General features: G+C 43.8%; 1 protein-coding gene across 1 annotated transcript in view; it reads right to left on the reverse strand.

Annotated features, from left to right (window-relative positions):
• MGAT5 (alpha-1,6-mannosylglycoprotein 6-beta-N-acetylglucosaminyltransferase) overlaps positions 1-23,256 on the reverse strand; it is a 129,669-nt gene that overhangs the window by 11,236 nt on the left and 95,177 nt on the right. The window contains exons 12-15 of the mRNA XM_088472276.1: positions 18,253-18,402; positions 4,797-4,943; positions 3,239-3,355; positions 402-476 (exon numbers count right to left, since the gene is read on the reverse strand). Coding sequence (XP_088328402.1) covers positions 402-476; positions 3,239-3,355; positions 4,797-4,943; positions 18,253-18,402 — 489 coding nt within the window. The remainder of the gene's footprint in view (positions 1-401; positions 477-3,238; positions 3,356-4,796; positions 4,944-18,252; positions 18,403-23,256) is intronic.

Genomic DNA, 23,256 nt, shown 5'->3' on the forward strand with positions numbered 1-23,256 from the left:
CCTAATACTCATGAAGTATTGGTTCCTAATGAGTACAAAGAAAATGTTCACACAAATGTTCCATCAGCCCAGAAAGTAGCTGGCTACACAGATGAGAGATCTACATTAACCATACATGTGAAGACTGATGACGTGTACGTTTATCTACACAGTGACGGTCGGCTGCACACTCATGAGTGTACTCCGCACACAAAAGGCCATTGACCTGTGGGTTACCGGCACCTAATCATTTCACAGGTTAAAGTCTTAAGAAGATTACTTTAATCTGCAAACAAAACAATCAATATTTCCCCACAAGCCTTAGAAAGCATATTATAATCTGGACAGCAGACACTGGTGGGAATAAGAGTTAAACAGACAATTCTGTATAGCTGTCCTGGACCCTTTCTGTCTGCTCTCACCTGTTTCTCGATGAACACGTTCACCCTCTGCAGCATTCCTTCACACGTGAACTCATAGGGCAGGTAAGGTTCATTCTGTGCGGAACAAAAGCCATGGAATGTCATTTTTCACATCATGTTGAAAGGAGCAGCTCAAGTGGAAGGAGTTGAATATTTTAGGATTTGCGTGCGAAGCTCCAATGACATTACACATTACTATCAATCCACCAGGCAACTTTACTTTCAGTGTAGCAGTTTCTAATGCTCAGTGCGGACTATTACAGAGGAATTGTATTAACCATTACATACATAAAGCGCTGTTATGTATTTAACCTTTTCCTGTCTTCATGATGGTGGTAAACATGGGGCACAGTACAGACTAACAAAACTGCACAGTTCTGCATATCACAGAGCTGTATTGTTCATATTTGTACAAGTCACATTTCGACCAGCACTGGAGCAGCCCATTCTACAAAGGACCACACATCCCCACCACCAAACAGTGATTACATCACACTGCAGACTGTATCCTCCAGCCTCTGTCTTCCATGTGCAGGAAGAATGAAATGTAAGGGAGATGAATCTCAGATTCTCTACAGCTAATTGTGCCTAGCACAGGTGAGTGTATATGGTAGAAATAAAGGGCCTGATTCAGATGTGGATGGTATTGCACAGCCGCAGGGAAGCTGGATCTAATACCATCCAACTAAAATGCAGATGCAGCAGGAGGGAATGGGTATGAATAGCCACCAGATGAAATACAGACGCCGGAAGCCAGATTGTTAGAGATCTCGATAGGGGCACGTAAGTATGTAACCCCCTGACCCTCCCTTGGTGGAGCCAAACCCAACCCCCCCTCCCCACACATTTTGACAGACTGATTCCCAGCCGTAGGTCTTAACTATATCCCAGCAGGAGGTATCTGTAGGCATTCAATGCCTCCTGCGTGCATTGTGCTTTGGATCACCATTGAGAAAGTCGGTCTCTGCCATCGGCCAGCCTGTGTAAGTCGCAGCTTACTCAGCCTGGCCATTGGAACCCCTCTGCGGGGTTCCAAGCCCCTATTTTATACAACAGTCCTGGTTGCGTTCTCCGCTCTACCCACCAAATGCAGCAGCATATCAGTCATCCTAAGTGGGGACTGTGAGCGACCATGCAGGACCAGTTCTGCACGTGCACAAGACAGGTGCTGCGCCTACATAGACCCAGAACCATTGAGTCTCTTATATACCTCATATCTCTGAAGAGAGAAACTATCCTGTGAGCAAAGGACTAATCTATCTGGTTCAAAGTCAGAGATTAAAGAGAATCAGATACAGCCTCTAGGGTAATCATTATATAACAAGTTCTATTTTATTGAATTGACTGGACATGATCCTTTCTATAATGGGTCCTCTGTGTTTCTAAATGCAATGGTTATAATCAGTGGCGGCTCCAGCGCTGTCCAAATTTCAAATAGGGGAACCACACTAACTGCCATTTCATACACGGCCGGAACCACATTAACTGCCATTTCATACACGGCCGGAACCACATTAACTGCCATTTCATACACGGCCGGAACCACATTAACTGCCATTTCATACACGGCCGGAACCACATTAACTGCCATTTCAGACACGGCCGGAACCACATTAACTGCCATTTCAGACACGGCTGGAACCACACTAACTGCCATTTCAGACACGGCTGGAACCACACTAACTGCCATTTCATACACTGCTGGAACCACACTAACTGCCATTTCATACACGGCTGGAACCACGCTAACTGCCATTTCATACACGGCTGGAACCACACTAACTGCTATTTCATACACGGCTGGAACCACGCTAACTGCCATTTCATACACGGCTGGAACCACGCTAACTGCCATTTCATACACGGCTGGAACCACACTAACTGCTATTTCATACACGGCTGGAACCACACTATCTGCCATTTCATACACGGCCGGAACCACATTAACTGCCATCTCATACACGGCTGGAACCACACTAACTACCATTTCATACACGGCTGGAACCACACTAACTACCATTTCATCACTGGCAGTTGCTCCCCTATTTAAATTTTGGACTGCTCAGCATGCCCACCCTTGGAGCCGCCACTGGATAATGAGTATTAATGATTAAATAAAGATACAATCACGCCCAGCAGGCAGATAGTTCAAGCTTAGCAGGCTCATGGCTGCTCCGCCGTTACTTGCAAAGGACTTTACACTGCTTGAGTCATATGGATATCATACATTGCAAATCGTGCCAGGATCAGCTGAGAAATGCCAAAAATATACTGGTAGGTTAATTGGCTCCCAACAAAATGAACCTTGGTGTGTATGTGTGTGAGCATGTGGTAGGGAACATAGATTGTAAGCTCCACTGGAGCAGGGACTGATGTGAATGTCCAAATAGTCTCTGTAAAGCGCTTCGGGAATATGTGTGCACTATATAAATAACTGCTAATAAATAAAAAATAAATAAATGCCTTGGAGACTTGCTCCATTTCTACAGGTGTGTAAATTTATTGTGCAAACATATAGTAGTTCTGGTAAAGCTTGGGAGATATAAAGTATTCATAGCTCCATGTAAAAATTACTTTACAACCCAATTAACTGCAAGATGGACTTTATACAGAAACAGCATTTAAATCCCCAGCAAGTTTGTAACCTGGTACTGCAGGAAGGGTAGCTGGGAGAATGTGGGATGATGTAAAGATTAGAATGTAGTGTTGTGGAGTAAAAACAAACATACATTATAGAGACTACAGGAGCACTGATCTGCAGCTTAATTATTATTCTAGGCAGACTAGAATCACCTCAAATATCACACACACACTACATATAGAAAGAGATGGGAAACCTTTTGATTTAATATTGCTTTCACTGCTTTTTCAACTTCCTCAGGGTCATTGATGTTCACTGTCCAAACATGTGGTTTCCCAATATAAACTTCTGCGTAGGGGTGCTGGGAAGTTAACTGTAAATGAAAAGGATACAGTAATAAAAACAACGCATACCATCACTTTATACAGAGTCTAACGGCAGGTTAAATCTATGAAACTCAATGTGTGTGGTAAGGATTATTAAAACTTGGCATAAAGAAGTCACGTTAATGCACTTTTCATATAGAAACATGTGAAGCCCCCAGCAAGGCTTCAATGAGATGAAAGCAGGAAGGAGAAGAGAGCTAGGCAGGCATACCATATGTGGGATATGAATGAGAAAGAAGCCTATGAATTCAGTAAGAACCAGCTACATCACATGAATGCCTGAGGTCCCAGTGAGGACAGGGGCGTCTTAACAGCACTGTAGGCCTTGGGCAAAGCAATGCACTAGGGCCCCTACCTACCCATTCACGAGAATAAAAATGTAAACGGTCAATAAAATTAAAACTTTAGATGTATTGAGGTCTTCAGCAAAATCAATGTTTAAACACAAAAATAAACCTGTAAAAGCAAGAATAACTGACTGCAGCTCCCTCTTCTCCAGCTCGCAGTGCAGCTCCTGTTCTGCACTGCAGCTGTGATTAAACTACAGGGGGGGCCGTGAGAGAGGGGGGGGACAGGTCCCCCAAATCCAGCACTGTGCCTGCAGGCTGGGAGGCAAGTAGAAAATGCTGCCTGACCGCTCTGATTGCGTGTAATTCACAATCCGAGCAGCCGGGGATCATCTTTCTCTCCTTCCCTCTCAGCCGGCTGCCCTATGCATGGAGCAAGCGACCACACACTTCATGTAGATGTCCCCCCAGGCCAACCCTGTTCCAAGGACCCTAGAATCGTGGGGCCCTGGGCAGTTGCCCAATGTCTTAAGGTGGTCCTGAGTAAGATCACTACTGAACATTGCATTTGTAATGAATTCTTCTGAAGTCCTGCAAGCGATAAAACCAGGGCTGCACAGAGTGCAGGGCCCTGTGGGCTGCAGCGTCGCTGCCCCACGGTCCCTGCATCTGGCTAACAGGCACAGCTGGAATCACTGCTGCGGCGCCGCTCAGAGTGTCCTGAGGATGCTCCAGACATTGCAGCCTATAGAGCCCACCGTAGCATCCTGAGGATGCACCGGGCACTGCTGTTCTTCCAGGTGCTGGCAGCCCTGCCCCCCTCAACATGACGACATGTGCTGGGGGGTGTAGCTGGCAAGGGGCACCATAACACCCATTTACGGCGCTCGCCCAAAACTGGTCATATACTGGAAGTACCTGGGATGATCTACGACATGTTCCAAGCATCTACACCTCCTTCCAATGTAGCGGATTATTGATAGTGTGTTAAATGCCTATAATACAAATCCTACAACACATGATCTCAACTTATTAAAGAGTTTACATTAGACCTTCTCACATTGCTGCGTGTGCATTTAATGCTACAATAATTGGGAGAAGTGAGACATTATTTTATATATTTAGAACTAAAACAACTCACCTCACGAAGTGTCGGCTTGCCTTTAAAGAAGTCTGTGTTCCTGCTGCTCTTCGCTGGATTGAATTTAGGGTTCAGAAAGGCACAACCATTTGCAATCGCTTCTAGGGGAGCGGGCCCCTCATATGGAAAACCCAGCCCTACAAACAGCTGAGAGAGAAAGGGAATGTTTGTGGAGCGGCACTGTGGAAATATACACATTATAAAATAATCCTTCCGGTGCATACATATATATATACACATACATGCATATAATATATATATATATATATATATATATACACATACATATATACACACACATATACGTACGTACACACACACACACACGTACATACATTCATACACATACTATTGAACAATTTTCATTCTTGGAAAAATTAAATCAAGTCTTAATAAAAATATACATTCAAATTATATGATACAATATAATAAAAAAAAATTGTTGTACACAGTTTCCAACAACAGGACACGTTCTCTGTCACTTCCAATGGGAAGACACAACCAAAGTGAAGGATACTTCCGTTTACTTTATTTTGCATCTTTAAAATACAGAAATAGTCAACAATGTCATCGGTGGGTGTCAAAGTGTTCTTAGCTGTTGTCCATCAGCCCTTGTGCAGATGGCAACCTCTATACCTGGTTAGTACATTTCATTACAACTGCAATTAAATGGTGTGTGTAGCATTGTCAGTGTAGGATTAGCCCAAAATATCGAGGACCCTTGACATGGTGTTACAAGCTTAAATGTTTTTCTAGATATATACAAATTTTCAGTAGCAATGACAAGGACTAGCAACAACACAGACACAATATCACAGCCTGAATTATTTTTATAACAAGAGAAACAAATTGTTGACTGCCTAGCCAAAAATCTAGCTCAGCCAGTATTAGTTAGGGGATGGCCACTGATGTGGGTGCACTGCCCATCGAAGACAGTCACTGAACCGGTCCTGACTCCTGAACTGTCTGTTTCACCTACATATGTGGCAATTACATTACTTTGTAACTGGTACCATTTATAATACTGTATAGAATTAACCCAGCACTCGCTTCTTTTTTTTCTGATAGTAGGCGGCTACTAAATCCGTCTCACACAGCCCCATGACTTTAGGCAAGAAATCTCACCAAGCAAAGAAACAGATGCCAAAAAGGCGGAATACAGAGAATTACATGTTTAACATGAACAAATCGTAAGTATAGTATAAATGTATTAGGTCTTATCACACCACAGAAATCAACAGGCAAAGGACGTATAAATATGTATCACCTCAAGAGTGTTGAGAATGACTTTATTTAATAAACTACAGCTCATTTTAATACACCCCCTGATTCGTCAATTTCTCTGTAAAGGATGAACTTGATATGTGTATTTTGCACAGAAATGAGGCCACGTGCTGTTAGTCACGGGTGCAGCATTCCCCGAGAGGTCACGCCCCCTAAATGCGAGATCATGCCCCTTGAGGGAAAGGAGTTGGGAGGTATGATAACAGCCAGATAATGTCTAATCCCTGAAAACAAAAAAATTACACCTACAAGGTCATGAGGTGCTCGTAATAATATTAGATACATGCACAATGCTGTTTTGAAACAGATTCATCAACACATACACACTAGGTTCTTTCCACAGACGAATCGAAGTTTGAGGTGTTCTGGTCCAAGAGGCACAAGTGCGTTCGACATGCGACAGGTGAGCACATCCATCCTGCTTGCAGACAGCTCACAGTCAAGCATGGAGGAGGTTCCATTATGGTCAGGGGATGGTTTGGAGGTGGTGCAGTTGGTGACTTCATAAACATCAACGTAATCATGGACTCCAAACGCTACCACACATCCTGGTGCGCCATGCCATCCCTTCCGGCAACCACCTTATTGGTCGTGGTTTCAAACTACAGCAAGATAATGACCCATATCATGCCTCCAGTCTTTGCAAAAAGTATGCTCAGTCAAAACAAACAGGTGCTGAAGAACATGGTTTGGCCACCCCAGAGTCCTGATTGCAATCCAATTGAACTCCTATGGGATCATCAGGACAGGTGTTTAAGATGTGTAAGTAACAAGCCAAAAATCACCTTTGGGAGTTTCTACAAGACAAGTGTGCTGCAATCAGAGCTGAAACTTTAGAGAAGTTGATTAACAGAATGCTCTGCTGTGATCGCCTCTAAGGGTGGAAACTTCCATGAGAGAAAAATATAAGGAAATCAAAACTCATTTGTAAACAAATTGAGTAAAAAACATGTTTATTTGCCAAAGTAAATATATATTCATCACAAACTGGCTTCTTTGTTCATTACTTTCCGAAAAATCGACGATTTGGGTGAAATTAATGAGCTGTACTGTATATATTTTAATTAGCTAGGATCTAGTCCACAGACTGGGGCATATAGGCTTACATTCTGCACGGTCTGGAACACAGTTTTAGCCTACAAAACAGCTGTCTCCTCTGAGCGTGGGCGATCAGGCGCATGGTAAAGGAATGGAACTGCGCCATTAAATACTTTTACACAGCAGATTTAACATATCAGTCACACAGTATTGGTCTCGTTTATGGGGTGTAAATGCGTAACTGTAACTCACAGGGAATAACAGACGTTCCACCCACACAAGTTTAGTTACTGCCAGATGACATTGGGAATACAATGGAGAGTGGGTCATAAGCTGCAATTGTGAGGAGCTCCTGTTTGTTCGGTGTGTCACACAACACTAGGTGCAGCTGCATACTCGCGATACATGGCATTTCATAAAAGGGGTTTTGTAAATCTGCTTTACAATATAACTCACTCAGTACCTCATGTTTCCCCCTCGCACCTCGGGGAATTGTACTTTCCCCTTTTGCCTCTCAGCAAAACACAATTAAAACTAAACCTGACAATATTCGGTACGAGAGTTCTTCAGCAGTAGTTTACATAAAAATGCTTTGATAAAACTATACTTTTATAGAACTGTCATATGTAGCTTGATGGGAAAAAAAAAAAATAGTTTTCACTCTCGTGCAGAGGTGTCAGTGAGTCAGTGGATATAGTTTGTATATTCATTACATCACAAGACAGCTATTCTGCACAGACTACAGACAACACAACCAGGATTTATGGCCAAAACAAAGGGTTTGCTTACATGTTGCGCCAAATAACCACTAGGTGGCAGTGTGTCTGGTAAGGTAAGAACTTGTGACCAGCTCAGCACATAGTACTGCTCCAACAAGAGTGCCAGCTTGCTCTGTGCTAGTATATGTATGTAACTGAGCTCAAGCCGCCTATCTCCAGGATGCGCGCCTATTATGAGATAGACCTTAACAGTGGTTTCTAGTTGCTGGCATAAAAAAATTTGGTAATTTAAGGATACAAATTCTTGTTTTGCAGAAGGCGAAATTACCCATTACTACTACATTTGTAGATCCAAAAGCAATTAAACAGATTGCATTTTGCAGCATACAGCATGCTTATATAAAAAGGTTTATGTTTGTTTGTGTAAGGAATTATAGATATACAATTTGAGGTCTTAAGCTGGCCACACACTAGACCAACTTACATCCAACCAGCCAACTAGTTGAATGGTTGGAATGAAAATCTAGTAACATATGGGAGTAACTGATGATCAGCAATTTGCTCCTAAATGCCAGAAAACAGATGAAAAAGGTCGTCAGACAAGTTTGATAAATGTTTGATCCAAACAATTTGTTCAAACAACAGTTTTTGTCCATTTTCCAGCGTTTGGGAGCAAATTGCTGATTGTCATTTGCTTTCATACCTTACCAGATTTTCATTCCAACCAATCAACTAGTTGGCTGGTTGGATGTAAGTTGGCCTAGTGTGTGGCCAGCTTCAGGTAACAAATGGTTAGCACACCTATACCAGTCTCCTTAATAACTAACCTGTACCACAGATAGGGGGGAGGAGGAACAAAATTCTAGGCGTACTTTGGTCCTCTTACATGAAACTCTACATAGTGTTTCAGGATGTGTGTGCGTTTCTTTTCTTTTTAACAAAATGTATGCAAGTACTTTATTTTATGAAGAGTTTCATGCTGCCTCCATTCCCCTCATCAGTATACCGTCCCCCGTCACATGCAAACCTGTCCTCACAATGCCAATCACTCATCTCCTGATATACTCTGTAAGATCACCTCACTCCTCTCCTGCTGCCAGGACAGTTCCAATAATACGATCATCCATCAGAAAAACTCTCATTAAATAATTAATAGCAAGCGGCAGGAACTTTGAATTTCACTACCAAGTGTGTTAAAAGGACCCTTCCTCTTCTGTTACATAGGGAGAGAGGGCAAATCTTTAAAATAATTAATTTGATTAGACATTGCTTCAAAGGTCTCTGCGTGAATATGTTCTTGGTACAATATTATGCACAACAAGGTAACTAATAGAACGGAAAAAAAAATTGGACCTTTTAGGTTTCGATAGGTTCATCATTCTAGTCATCACTTTCTCAACATAAAATATTGAGGGGGGAGACAGTCTATCTTGCATCACTTCCTAGCAGAGCAGAGACTGGACCAGGCTGTGATTGGATTAAAGCTCATAGGTAACAGAACATGTTCTGTACAGGCAGCAGGTTAGCAGAGTCACACACACAGGGAACAGGCAAATTACAACCCAGCACAAATATCTGATCTCAGACCCCCTGGGGAGCATTTATTACCATCTATGATAGGTGGGAAATAATACTCCATTTAATAAAACAAAAAAAAATCTTCATTAAAAATACAAAACACACATATAGAGTAGCAACTTTATGATTAAAATATTACAATTTAAAATTTTAATGTTTAAAGTTGAATACATTTTTTTTTATTACCCAGCTCTTATAAGATTATTTGCTCACAAATCTGGTACTATTTATCATTCTAGCATTACATGGAACAGTTTAGTTCAGACTGAATGTTATCTGCTTGCACAGCACTATGGGGTATTAGGAGAGTAAATAGGGAGGATTAGTGCAGCATTATGTTTAGAATTCAGTACTATCTAATATTGGTTACATCTCAGCAGCTCTTCAGATAATAGTATATTGCAGCCAAGCTCCTATTTAGAGCAGTGCTAGGCTACATCAAGATTCTACTCACGAAAACCACAGAAAACTATATAGATTATACTTACATAAAATAATCAGTTGGTAGAGCAATTTAGCATTCCCAAGCACAAAATAGCTTCCAGAGGCTAACTTGCATGTTTGTACGTAACAGGTTAGCATTGTAAATGTACTGTTATCTGTTCAAGAACTACAAGTTCCAACCTGCACTGCCAGCCTCGGTATAACCACAAGCTGAAATGGCATGCTGGGACACAGTTCCACAACCTCTAGAGCAGGGGTTACCAACCACGGTCCTCAAGGCACACTAAAGCTGGCCACACATCTAAAGTAGGGGTGAGCGGGTTCGGATTTCTGAAATCCGAACCCCCCCGAGCCGAGGCCGATCCGAGTCAGGCTCGACTTTTCCCGCCTGACTCGGATCTGAAATCGAGGCAAAACGTCATCATCCCGCCTTCCGAGTCTCGCGGGTTTTGGAACCTATATAAGGTACCCGCGTCGGCGCCATTTTCTCACTCGGCTGTGGACAGTGAAGAGGGAGGGTGGGAGTTAGGGCTGGCTGGGTTGTGTAGTGTAGTGCAGAGTAGTGTTGTGCTGTGCTGTGCTGCTGTTGTCCACTACTTCAAAGTCCATAGGGGCTGGCTGTGTTGTGCTGTGCTGCTGTTGTTAATAGGGGCTGTGTCCACTACTTCAAAGTCCATAGGGGCTGGCTGGACTGTGTTGTGCAGTCAGTTCTCCATAGGGGCTGTGTCCACTCCAAAGTCCTGTGCAGTGTCCCAGTCCTAAAGGGGTGCTGTAGTGTTGTCCAGGGGGTGCTCTGTCCATCAGGGGTGCTCCCCCCAAGTGCTAAAAAAAATAATATTTTTTGTGTGTTTGTGAATTGTGTGCGCAGTAGCCGCACGTGCATCAACAAAGTAGTGCCAAGCGTGCGCCTGTGTCATAAGTAAAGGGCCGGCTGGCTTGACCGTTAAAGGGTGCTGTAACCCCCAAAGTACACTCCAGTCCAAATCAAAAAAAAAAATATTTTCTGTGTTTGTGAATTGTGTGCGCAGCAGCTGCACGTGCATCAACAAAGTAGTGCCAAGCGTGCGCCTGTGTCATAAGTAAAGGGCCGGCTGGCTTGACCGTTAAAGGGTGCTGTAACCCCCAAAGTACACTCCAGTCCAAACCCAAAAAAAAATTATTTTCTGTGTTTGTGAATTGTGTGCACTGTGGCTGCACGTGCATCAACAAAGGAGCAGCGCCAAGCGTGCGCCTGTGTCCCATAAGTAAAGAGCCGGCTGGCTCATTTCTTAAAGGGTGGTGTAACCCACAAAGTGCACTACTCTCCAGCAAAAATAAAAAAATATTTTCTGTGTTTGTGTGCGCTTTAGCCGCACGTATATATCATTATAACATAAATGGAGGACCAAACTTTCTCCGATAAAAATAAAATAGGGAAAGATCAAGAACCACTTCCTCCTAGTGCTATTGCTGCTGCTGGGAGTTGTTCATCATCCCAGAGAGGAAGTAGGAACATCACTACTTTTACTAAACAATTGACCCTCCAACAGTCCCTAGCGATGAGGATGAAGTACGACAGCAGTCATCCTGAAGCAAAACGTATAACTGAGGCCTTGACTGCTATGTTGGCGTTAGACGTGCGTCCGGTATCCGCCATTAGTGCAGTGGGATTTAGACAATTGATGGAGGTAGTGTGTCCCCGGTTACAAATCCCGTCTAGATTCCACCTGCATCCTCAAAGCAGCAGCGACAAGCGTGCGTCTGTCTGTTAAAGGGTGTTGACACCCTCAAAGTGTGCTACACAAACAATAAAAATATTCTTATTTTTTCTGTCTTTGTGAATTGTGTGGGCTGTAGCCGCACTTGCATCCTCAAAGCAGCAGCGACAAGCGTACGTCTGTCTGTTAAAGGGTGGTGACACCCTCAAAGTGCTCCAAAAAATAAAAAACTATTTTTTTAATGTGTTTGTGACTTGTGTGCGATGTAGCCGCACTTGCATCCTCAAAGCAGCAGCGACAAGCGTGCGTCTGTCTGTTAAAGGATTACATCGGTGACAGCATCCAAGTAGGCATGTCAGACAGTCCGTACCTGTACTGGCAGGAAAAAGAAGCAATTTGGAGGCCACTGTACAAACTGGCTCTATTTTACCTGAGTTGCCCCCCCTCCAGTGTGTACTCCGAAAGAGTGTTTAGTGCAGCCGGGAACCTTGTCAGCGAAAGGCGTAGGAGGTTGCTTCCACAAAATGTGGAGAAGATGATGTTCATAAAATGAATGATCAACTCTTCCAGGGAGACCAGCCTCCAGAACGTACAGAGGGACCTGTGGTTGTGGATTCCAGCGGGGACGACTTAATACTCTGTGAGGATGAGGATGTACACACTGAAGAGGGTGAGGAATCGGTGGATGAGGAGGATGAGGATGACATCTTGCCTCCGTAGAGCCAGTTTGTGCAGGGACAGATTAATTGCCAGCTTGTTTTGTGGGGGCCCAAACGAACCAATCATTTCAGCCACAGTTGTGTGGCAGACCCTGGCGCTGAAATGATTGGTTTGTTAAAGTGTGCATGTCCTGTTTATACAACATAAGGGTGGGTGGGAGGGCCCAAGGACAATTCCATCTTGCACCTCTTTTTTTTTCTTTGCATTATGTACAGTTTGGGGCCTAGTTTTTCAAACTGCCATCCTGTCTGCCACTTCAGTTTCACGCCTAGATGGGTCACGTGTTTGTGCCGCCCACTCGTGTCGCTTAGCATAGTCATCCAGCTACCTCGGTGCAACCTTTTGGACATAAAAACACTATTGTGAGGTGTGAGGTGTTCAGAGTAGACTGGAAATGAGTGTAAATTAAGGTTAATGAGGTTAATAATAGCATAGGAGCAGAAAAACACACAAATTCTGTGATTTTAGCTGTTTTTATGCTTTTTTTCAAAAAAATACAGATCCAAAACACAAAACCCAGAACCCAAAACACGGAAGGGTGGTTTTGGCAAAACCAATCCAGATCCAAAACACGAAGAAAGATCCAGATCCAAAACCAAAACACGAAAAGTGGCCGGTGCACACCCCTAATCTAAAGATTTTCTGTCCAACCAGCCAACTAGTTGATTGGTTGGAATGAAAATCTGGTAAGGTATGAAAGCAAATGACAAACAGCAATTTCCTCCCAAACACCGGAAAACGGACAAAAACTGTTGTTTCAACAAATTGTTTAGATCAAACATTTAAGAAACTTGTCTGACGGCCATTTTCATCTGTTTTCTGGCATTTAGGAGCAAATTGCTGATCATCATTTACTCCCATTCCATACCAGATTTTCATTCCAACCAATCAACTAGTTGGCTGGTTGGACAGATGATCTTTAGATGTGTGGGCAGTTTAACAGTCCAGGTTTTAGGGATAGCCATACTTGAGTACAAGTGACTTAATTAGTGCCTCAGTTATTTTGATTAAACCATCTGTGCACAATCATGGATATCACTAAAACCAGGACTGTTAGTGTGCCTTGAGGACCGAGGTTGGGAATCACTGCTCTAGAGAACCACTGGCTCATGGGGATAGGAAGTTTTTCAAGATGTACTTAAAATAATTAAAAATAAAATCTGAAAACAAAGAATGTGTGTCATAATACAGCAGCCACATTGTGTACAGGTTTTATTGACCTTTGCTGGTGGCTTATGTCAGGAGCTGCAGTATGCAACTGAACAGGAGACAGATTCAGCAGAACTTCAGTAGCATAAAAGGAAATATGCATAAGAAGATATAAATAGCAATTACAATACACTGTAGCCAATATACAACTGCCATCCATAGAAAAAGGGGATTTTTGGTTACCGTTGAATCCTTTTCTCTGAATCAGGACACTGAACTATGGGGTTGTAGACGGGACTGCGAGGAGCTGGCACTTAACTAAATTAAATCTGTAGCTACAATACTAGCGCCTTCCCTCTGCAACCCCATCATGTCAGTACAACTTCAATAGTGTCTGGTAAGGAGAAGCAGTAACCAAGTGAAACGGTTATAACCAAAAACAGAACAGCAGGGACCAACTGTAAGTAACCAAAAATTCAATTTTCTCCTTCATCAAGACTGGGGACACTAGACCATGGGACATTCAAAAGCCACCCCCCCCCCCAGGGGAGGGAATGCTCAGGCTGCCTGAGCAGAGAACTGTACGTCCAAAGTGGGCATCACCGAAGGCAAAAACATGAAACCTATAAGACCGAGCTAAAGTGTGGACAGAGGAACAGGTAGTTGCGTGGCAGACTTGTTCAGCCGAGGTCCCATTGGCACGACGCCCAGGAAGTCGCCACCGCCCGAGTAGAATGAGCAGACACCCCGCCCCGCATCAGAATAGGCCCTAGAGATGACAGCGTTGATCCATCGTGCAATGGTCTGCTTCGTGGCCGGCTAGCCACTTTACTGAGCATCGTAGAGAACCAGTAGGGAGTCCGTATGAGGGAGGGCAGAAGTTCTGTCCAAGTAGATCCGCAGGGCTCGGACGACGTCGAACAGAGCCAGATCGTCACGGCAAGTCTCCGTTGGGGAAAACACAGGAAAGAATCTCCTGGTTTAAGTGGAAAGCCAAAACAACCTTTGGTTGGAACGAAGGAACTGTTCGGAGAACAGCCCGATCATCATGGAATATGAGCAACGGCAGTTTGCAAGGCAAGGCCCCCCAACTCCGAGACCCGCCGAGCTGAGGCAATGGCTATAAGGAAAAACAATTTCCACGTGACAAATCTAAGGTCCACGGAATCCAAAGGCTCAAAAGGGAGCCTGCTTAAGAGCAGAGCAAGCCAAGGTTGAACTCGCAATACTCCCTGCAAAAAGGTCCGAATCTCTGGCAGGAGGGCCAGACGCTGCTGAAAATAAATAGACAGAGCCAAAATCTGTACTTTCAATGAGCGAAGCCACAATCCGGCTTCCAGACCTCCCTGAAGGCGATGTAGATCTTCCAGACCCTGTGATAGTTGCGCGACGAAACCGGTTTCCGAGCCCGCAACATAGTATGGATAACGGAAGGGGAAAAACCCTTAGCAGCTCTTTTTCAAAAGCCAGGCCGTTAAAGCCAAAATCGAGGAAGGTCTTCGTGCCAAAATGGACCCAGGAGCAGATCTGGTTGCTGCGGAAGGCGCCAACCTGGACCTACGGCCAGCTTGAGAACAACGGCATACCACGACCTGCACGGCCAGTTCAGGTGATCCTCGCGGCTCTGAACTTGTTGTTCCTTGATCCGCCGAAGTACCCAAGGTAACATTCGAATTGGAGGAAAAATATGGACCCGGACTTACACTCCACACATCACTCTACCAACTTGCCCTATGAGACCCGTCCGGCTCTGAGCTAAGCCGAGGTACGGGGACCCCGGGCACCACACTGACTACATTCATCTTGCGAAGAAACACACAAGAACAGCCACGACATCCCGACCCCTGATAATAACACAACCACCCGCACTCCGGAGGCAATCAGCACAGCAGGTGGCCGCCGCACTGGACTAAGTTAAAGAGCCGAAGCGTCTGTGTATCCCCTAGATACAATGCAGGCTCATACCTATTCAAATCTGTCACCGCATGAATGCTTTATCACTAAGGACAAAAATCCTCACTATTTTTTTATTTCACTACATGCTACAATAACCAAATGAACCCCTTTTTTATGAACTGCCAATCACCCGCAATTACTTCAAAAAATTTTAAAATGTAATTGTCCTTTTAATGTGATGTACTCAGCAATTATATGTACCAATTTTAGAGTGTCGTAAATGTAACATATATAGACACAACCACCATTAATTTTTTAACCAGTTGGAATAAACACCTTTTAATTACCTTATTCATCTTTCTTTTTACATAATCTTCAGTATATCTATCAGCCACACCATTAACAGCACACTACCTAAGGACATTTTTTATTCTCTCTATATTTGCACCAGCAACACCATTCTCTGGAGGAAAAATATGCCTGACGTACACTTCGCACAAAAACAGGGTACTTTGCAGTTGTGCCGAGATGCCATCAGGTTCACCTCCGGAAGACCCCATGTCCATACCAACTGTTGGAAACCTCCGGACGGAGAAACCACTCCCCCGGCAGGAAGGTGGTCCTGCTGAGGAAGTCCGCCTCCCAATTTTCCACGCCCGGAATGAACACTGCCGAAAGTGCCGGCACAAAGGGCTGAACCCAAGCTAGAATGCGGGTTGCCTCTGCCATTGCTGCCTTGCTCTTTGTGCCGCTCTGATGGTTCACATACGCCACTGCCGTGGTGTTGTCCAACTGGATCCGCACCAGCCAGGGTGGACTGCGCTCCCAACAAAGCCAGATAGATGGCACTGAGCTCCAGCACATTGATGGCTAGGGCAGTCTCCGACGATGACCCAAAACCAAGATTCGACGTCACAGCGCCCCCGAGGAGACTTGCGTCATTGGTCATAATGACCCAGCTTGGAGAGACCAAAGAATGACTACGGATCAGGTGATCGGAAACCAGCCACCAATGGAGGTACTGCTGAGTGCTGTCCGGCAGAACCAGAAGCTGAGATGACCGTTCATCCGTGCGTCTCGACCAATTGCGGAGAATTTCCCACTGGAAGTCATGCAAATGCAATCAGGCGTACTGGATGGTTTTGAAGGTGGAGACCATCGTATCCAGCAGCTTCATGCACCGCCAGAGGGACAGGCGAGGCACAGACAATACAGTCGTGACCAAATCCTGGAGGGCCCGGGCTTTGGACTCAAGCTGGAAGACTCGCTGGAGGAAGGTGTCGAAGATCACTCCCAGGAACATCAAGCGCTGGCAAGGCATCAGGTGAGACTTCTCGAAGTTCAGGATCCAGCCGTGATCCTGAAACACCTGCACCGTGCAGACCAGATGGACCTGCAATTGGGAAGCGGAATCTGCTTTCACTAGCAGATCGCAAAAATAGGGAACGACCGTTATCCTGTCCTTGTACAGCAGGCTTGCCATCACCGGCAAGATCTTCATGAAGGCGCATGGTGAAATTTCCAAGCAGAAAGGCAGGGCCTGGAACTGATAGTGTGCCGGGCCGACTGTGAACCTGAGGAGAGAGTGATGATCCAACCAAATAGGAACGTGGAGGTAAACTTCCCTGACATTCCCCGGGTCAGAGTGGAGAGATTCCATGAAAACGGTCCACCCACAGTCTGGTGTTCAAGGCCCGTAGATTAAAGTTCGGGCAATAGGTGCCGTTGGGCTTCCGAACATGGAAGACGACGGAGTAGAATCCCTGTTTCCTTTCTGCAAGCAGAGAATTGATAGCTTGGTCCAAGGCCACTCTTCTCCATGTCCCACGGAAGGGCCGTTGCGAAAAAACATTGCAGCAGCAGGCCCCTGAGGTTGATGACATGTCCTTGGGAAACTATGCCCTGCACCCAGGCATCGGCTGCCGATGCCACTTGGAGACATGGTCTGGTGGAAGCGGGTAAAGGGACGCAAACTCACGAGTGATTGAGATCTTATCCAGTGCCTTCCATGCCTCCTCGACGAGAACAGAGAGATCCAAGGAAGCCGGGAAAGTAACGATCCTCTTGCGTCTATATGCTTGAACAGTCCCACCACTGCTGCTTGGGTATCCAAACTCAGTCAGTCCAATGCACCGCAGTAATGAGGTGCTCCACACCTTGACCCAAAGAGGGCTCCAGATCCTCTTCCTCAGGAAGAACCTCTTCCTCCTTGGATTCCGAAACGTGTAACGGCCCCTTGGAAGAAGGAACACGTCTTATGCAACACACACAGCTTAGGATCCTCAAAGAACTGTTCCATACTGTATAAGAGGAAACCTTCTCTAATCCCACCACTGTGCACTCCATGGTACGAAGTCAAGGCGGATCGAGCCCCGGGTAGGGGACTATACCAGCCGCAGCCGACGAACCCGCTCCCTGCATGGCAGAGACCGGTGTGGCAGCCGACCCATTGCCTGTGACCACGCAGACAGCCCGCCAAGATGGCGCCGCCATCCAGGACAGCGCTGGCGCCCTCTACCAGGGTGCACACTGTCCCCAAGCACAGGCGGTATCCCAACTAAAACAGAACATAAAGACTTACAAATAAAAGGAAAACAAGCCCTAGCTGCAGAGCAGCCCTGCCAAAACATGCCCAACTCAGCAGGCACTTAAACTGTACTGAAGTGATGGGGTTGCAGAGGGGAGGAGCTAGTGTTAAAAACTACAGATTTAATTTAGTTAAGTGCCAGCTCCTTGCAGTCCCATCTACAACCCCATGGTCCAGTGTCCCCGAGCCTTGATGAAGGAGAAATAGCATAGATTTTCAACGCTCTCATTTCCGCAAAGTCTAAAAAGCTCACTTCACACAACACTCACCCAGGACTAAACCAATTAAACAGAACATTTTTAAACAAATGAGTTGATCTAGCAGAAGGTAAAACACGCACTCACTTTGGTCTCTCTGAGCAGGAATTGTAGATCCCGTCCGCTGAGGATCCCGTGATTCTTCACATAATTGGGCATGTGGACAGTGCCCTTCTCATGCACAGTGCCGTGTACTTCCATGTAGGTATGAATGATATCCAGATATGTATGTTTGTCCTATATGGTCAGAAAGAAAAAGATCAATATATAAAAAGCTGGTAACTGCATAACATAGCAGCGGATGGAGAGATCCTTTAATAATCGATAGATCTACTAGAAAGTATTCTGTAGCTTAGGATTGATTTAACAATATATAGATATCTATCTCTATCTATAACAACCACTGTAAAAACCGGCACTCCTAGGTCCAAGTGTCGCATAGTAATGCCTTGGTGCCTTCCCGGAACATAAGTACAGAAACACATGTCCATTGTAAGAAAGACACAGGCAGCACCCTGGGACTTGACAAAACCTATGTATTAAACACCAACGTTTCAGAGCCCCACCGGCTCTTTTGTCAAGGTAACGTGTGTGTGTGTGTATATATATATATATATATATATATATATATATATATATACACACAGTATATTATATACAGTATATAACATGTTTGTTTTTGTTTTTTACAATTACCAAGTAAATCACAGAAAATAAAATTGTCCTGAAATAAGAAATTACTAACATAAAAAGCAACCTATTTCCAAACCAACCTTAGGCCAATGCTATAATGGCCTGTAACATGGCTAAGAGTTGATTTGTTCTGTGTGAATTAGCCAATACAATGCAGCTCTATAGGAATACGTTAAATACAGCAATGGTTTGGCTTGTTGGAAATAAATCCTACAAGTGTTTTTCAGGGATTTAAGCAGTTTATAACTTATTATTGTAAGCAGCTGGTCAATCAGAATACAAATACAGCTGCAAACACAGGACATCACCGCGGGTGCTACAACACAATGCAGCACAGAGTCCACAATCATATGCACTGACCTCTACAAACCTTTATATAGTCTTATCTGATGTTCACAATGGACAGAAAAGCAGAGCATACACCACGCATATTATCAATTATTATAGTAAATGAAGCTTTAGAATACATAGTGTATCAGTGTCAACAAGCATATGATGGTCCCTCAGCCCCCGCCAAACCGGACATCTAGGTCACCTTCACACAAAGTAAGCCTCTGCAGTTTAACCAAGGCCATATGTTTGGTCCTTCAGGCCATAGTGAAGGAAGTAAATGAATACATACAGACTCGATCTAGCTAGTGGCTCAGTGAATAAGCCATATGGAGTGCAGCTTAAGGCTTTGCAGCTATCGTTCTCCCATTCCCACAAAGTGAAACTGCCGAGTAAATATTCACTTCTAAACCATTTAACATTGTACAAGCAACCCAATAAGGAAATCCCTATAATCCCCATTATTTGTGCTATGATGTGAATGTCTTGCCATGTGTAGGAAATGATCTCCAGAGGTGGTACAGATGTCAATTTCCATATTTAAACTGGCCTGAAAAGAGCATTCTTCTACTGATCGCAACTTTCTGATATTCCAAGGACAACACACTGAAAATATACTTAAGTGAAAGTGAATTCAGCACCAGACCAATTATAATGATCAGAAGAGGAGTCTATGTTATCCAAGCCACAAGCAAAGGGGCTTCAGTCACAAGGTGCAGACCTCTCTGCATAGCAGCCATAGTTACTGCAATAATACAGACTACAACAGATCCTGGTAGAGCAGGGAGACCAATACTAACACTTTACTATGGAATATAAGCAGTACACAGTAAATAATTTTATGTGACGATTCCCTTTACCAAAGTGCCATGGGACATGATAATAAATTAGGACAGCTCTGTTTAAATCTGTACTAATCATGCCATAATGCCAGTTCTGTAAATGGCACATCATCTATTAGATTTCCTTACCATATGCGCCCATGCTGGAATACAACCAAAAACATGAAACACTGACGGTGACACCAGATTGTTGCGATATGCCATACAATGTAATGCTACATTTACCCAAATCACTAATACAGAGAAGACAGGGGGTTATTAACACCCTGATTTACTATCCTGAGGTTCAAAAGGACTATGCAACCACTCTGATAAATATGTATTTATGTATAGATTATCTTCACACAAGGTAAATCATGGCAGTTTATTAAAGGAATGCCAGGAACTACTGACCAAACAGATGAAGTAGTCTTCAGTGCAACATTTAACTTATTGAGTTTACCAGCTAGAGACAATTCAATTCTATAGATTCTTCCACTGAAACGCGATTAGTGGCGATATTCTTTCCTATGTGCACTGCAGGAAGCACAATGATGTTTACTTATCTGTACAAGCTGTTTGCCAGTTCTACGGCAAGTCTGCAGTATTGCAGGAGACATTAATAACCTAGCTTTAATCTCGGACACAGTCAGATCACTGTTTAGTGATGTGTGCTGTAGTAGAAACTGATGGTTTGTTTCTTAGCAGATAATGACATCAGCTTGAAGACTGGTGGGTTTTCCATGAGGAACAAAACAAAAACAGATACGTTTCTTGTAACAAAACAGAATCTGCCCAGACAACTCGGAATGACAGCAGAGTACTAAGTATTGTACAGAACAAGAATCTATTAACTGACCAGCAAATGTCAGAGTCGCTCATTAAACACTCTGGAGAAAGCAGGAAAGGGGAGCGTTCTGTGTTATACATCTGAACGTCGAACAACAAAAAGTCAAAACTGAAATGTGCAAAATGTTTTTTGTACTTCGGGTTGCAAATGCATACATATATATATTGCTTCGCTTAACTAGTGGGTGACTGTCCTGAGTTTTTCCCTATCAACCATTCCTAGACTTTCAAAGCTAAATATAGGCACTTAAAAGGAAACATGATCACCCAATCTGTGGTGCAAAACAAACAGAAATCCAGATTATTCTCATTATTTTAGTTGGATCCATCTCACACACACACATTACCAGTCATTTTCCTAGAGTGGGCACCAGAGCGCATTAGTAAGTGCTAGGCAGTTCTCTCATCCGGCTACTCAGTGATTAAGCCTAATAGTGAAGAGGTTGCTGTCGGGAGATCTTGGATGATCAAAAGCCTGGGTATGCCCTCTCGCTTTAGTAATATAGATAAATAAGGTGTATTCAGTGAGATAGGCAGATGGGGTAACCGGCAGCTAGATTGGTTATTTTGACTTTTTTTTTTTTATTTATTGTTTCACTGTACAAAACTGCTAACTCTCAGTAGCAAATTTGGGATGAACTACTTTTCAAATACAGCAGGTAATAAAAGAGGAATCTGGTGTATAATATAGATACCAGACAACTGTTGCACACACACCTTTTTATCACTCTGTAGTGGAGAAAGCAGCTCCATTATTGTCCCAAATACAGAAGGCATTAACAAAGCAACTTGTGTGTCTTGTTCAAGGCAAGGAATCAAATGTTCTGAGATGCGGGCTGATTCAGACGTGGACGCAATGTCGATATTTACACTTGAATGATTATCGCACACAAGGGAGATCGTTCAGCGTTATCGTTCGCTGAACAGATCGTCCCCTGGTGTACGCACCATTACACTAAGGTGAGAGCAACAGCAGCCCAGACTGACAAGTGCGTACATTTGCGAATTTTCAAGGGTTATTTTAGTTTCACTTTGCACCTGCAAACCTCCACCTCACCCTTACTGTACTTTGCCTGTATCTGCACAGACCCTGCCAGTTTCTACACCCTCCCTCCCCTGCCTGGTTGCATGCAGACACAAACCATGCGTGCGCATGAAAAATAGACACACGGACTCAAAAATTCACAAAAAAGAAAAAATGCAACTTTGCAGACACAAAAAAGCTGCAATTCATGTTTATGTCTCACTGTAAATAAGGCCCGCTGTACACAAGTGTAGAACTCTATCACGCACATTTCACCCCATGATAAACATAACCACAATTAAACTGTCCCAATATTATTTTATAATACAACATAAAGAAACAGGCAGAACCTAAAAAGAACATCCATTGACCTTTGGGGGGAGGAGCAGAGGCAGAAATTGTTACTTTACAAAAAAACTAAACTTGCAGAAGTTCCTGAGAAGTCTGGCTGATAATCAGAGATATACAGCCCTCACAGGTCACATCCAATGAGACCTGTGTACAAAAGCAATCATGAAATTGTACATCTCAGGCACAGGCCGGATCGTCCTGATGGGAGAACTAAATTTGCTGGTGCCACACAAACAAGCAACTGTTATTACAAAAATAGCTTCCTAGCTGAGCTGCTGTTATATTGCAGACAGGTCTAGAGAGTAATTGTGCGCTGCTAGGAATCAGAGCATACACGGGTACAAGGTCAGGGAGATCTTGCCTAATGTTAGCCTATTTTTGTTGTTGCTGTTACATGCAGTCTTTCTAGCATCTAACATTAACTTCACAGGAGACAATTTCTCTCTTCTAAAACAGGCATGCATGCACTTCCATTACATGGCCGACATAACCCATGCACCCATGTCAGCAATCTGAAAACAAGGCAAAAAAGCTATTCCTGCTGAGGAACACACACACTAGTAGTGGGAAGATGCTGTATTCAGAGGCCCTCCCCATGCCTGCCCTCAAAAGAAATGTCTCTAAACGTGTTAGATACATTGCAAGAGAGTATCTAGCAAACATAAAAAAGGCAGTGAGTGCAATACACACAAATGACCCTCAGGATCACATGTTGGTTTATTAAAGCTGCAAGATCACTTAATATTACATAGTTTCTCCATACCATTACTGAAGCTCTACTGGCTGCTCCATACAGACATTTTTCCTGGGCTCAACCTGCTCTGTAGCTGAATCTTGATCACTGCTTGGGATTTGACCTCTAGCCTATCTATCGCTCACCCTGCAATTTTGGGTCAGGGCAGTGAGAAGCAGCATTGTAGGCCCAGGAAGAAAAGGGCAACATAGAGGTAGAAATTCAACAATAAAATCATTAGGTGGTAATGTATCTTAAAAATATACAAATTAAAAATACTCAATTGTAAT

This window comes from Taudactylus pleione, unplaced genomic scaffold (assembly GCF_031769625.1).
Source record: "Taudactylus pleione unplaced genomic scaffold, aTauple2 ptg000122l, whole genome shotgun sequence".
In the NCBI taxonomy this organism is placed as follows: Eukaryota; Metazoa; Chordata; class Amphibia; order Anura; family Myobatrachidae; genus Taudactylus; species Taudactylus pleione.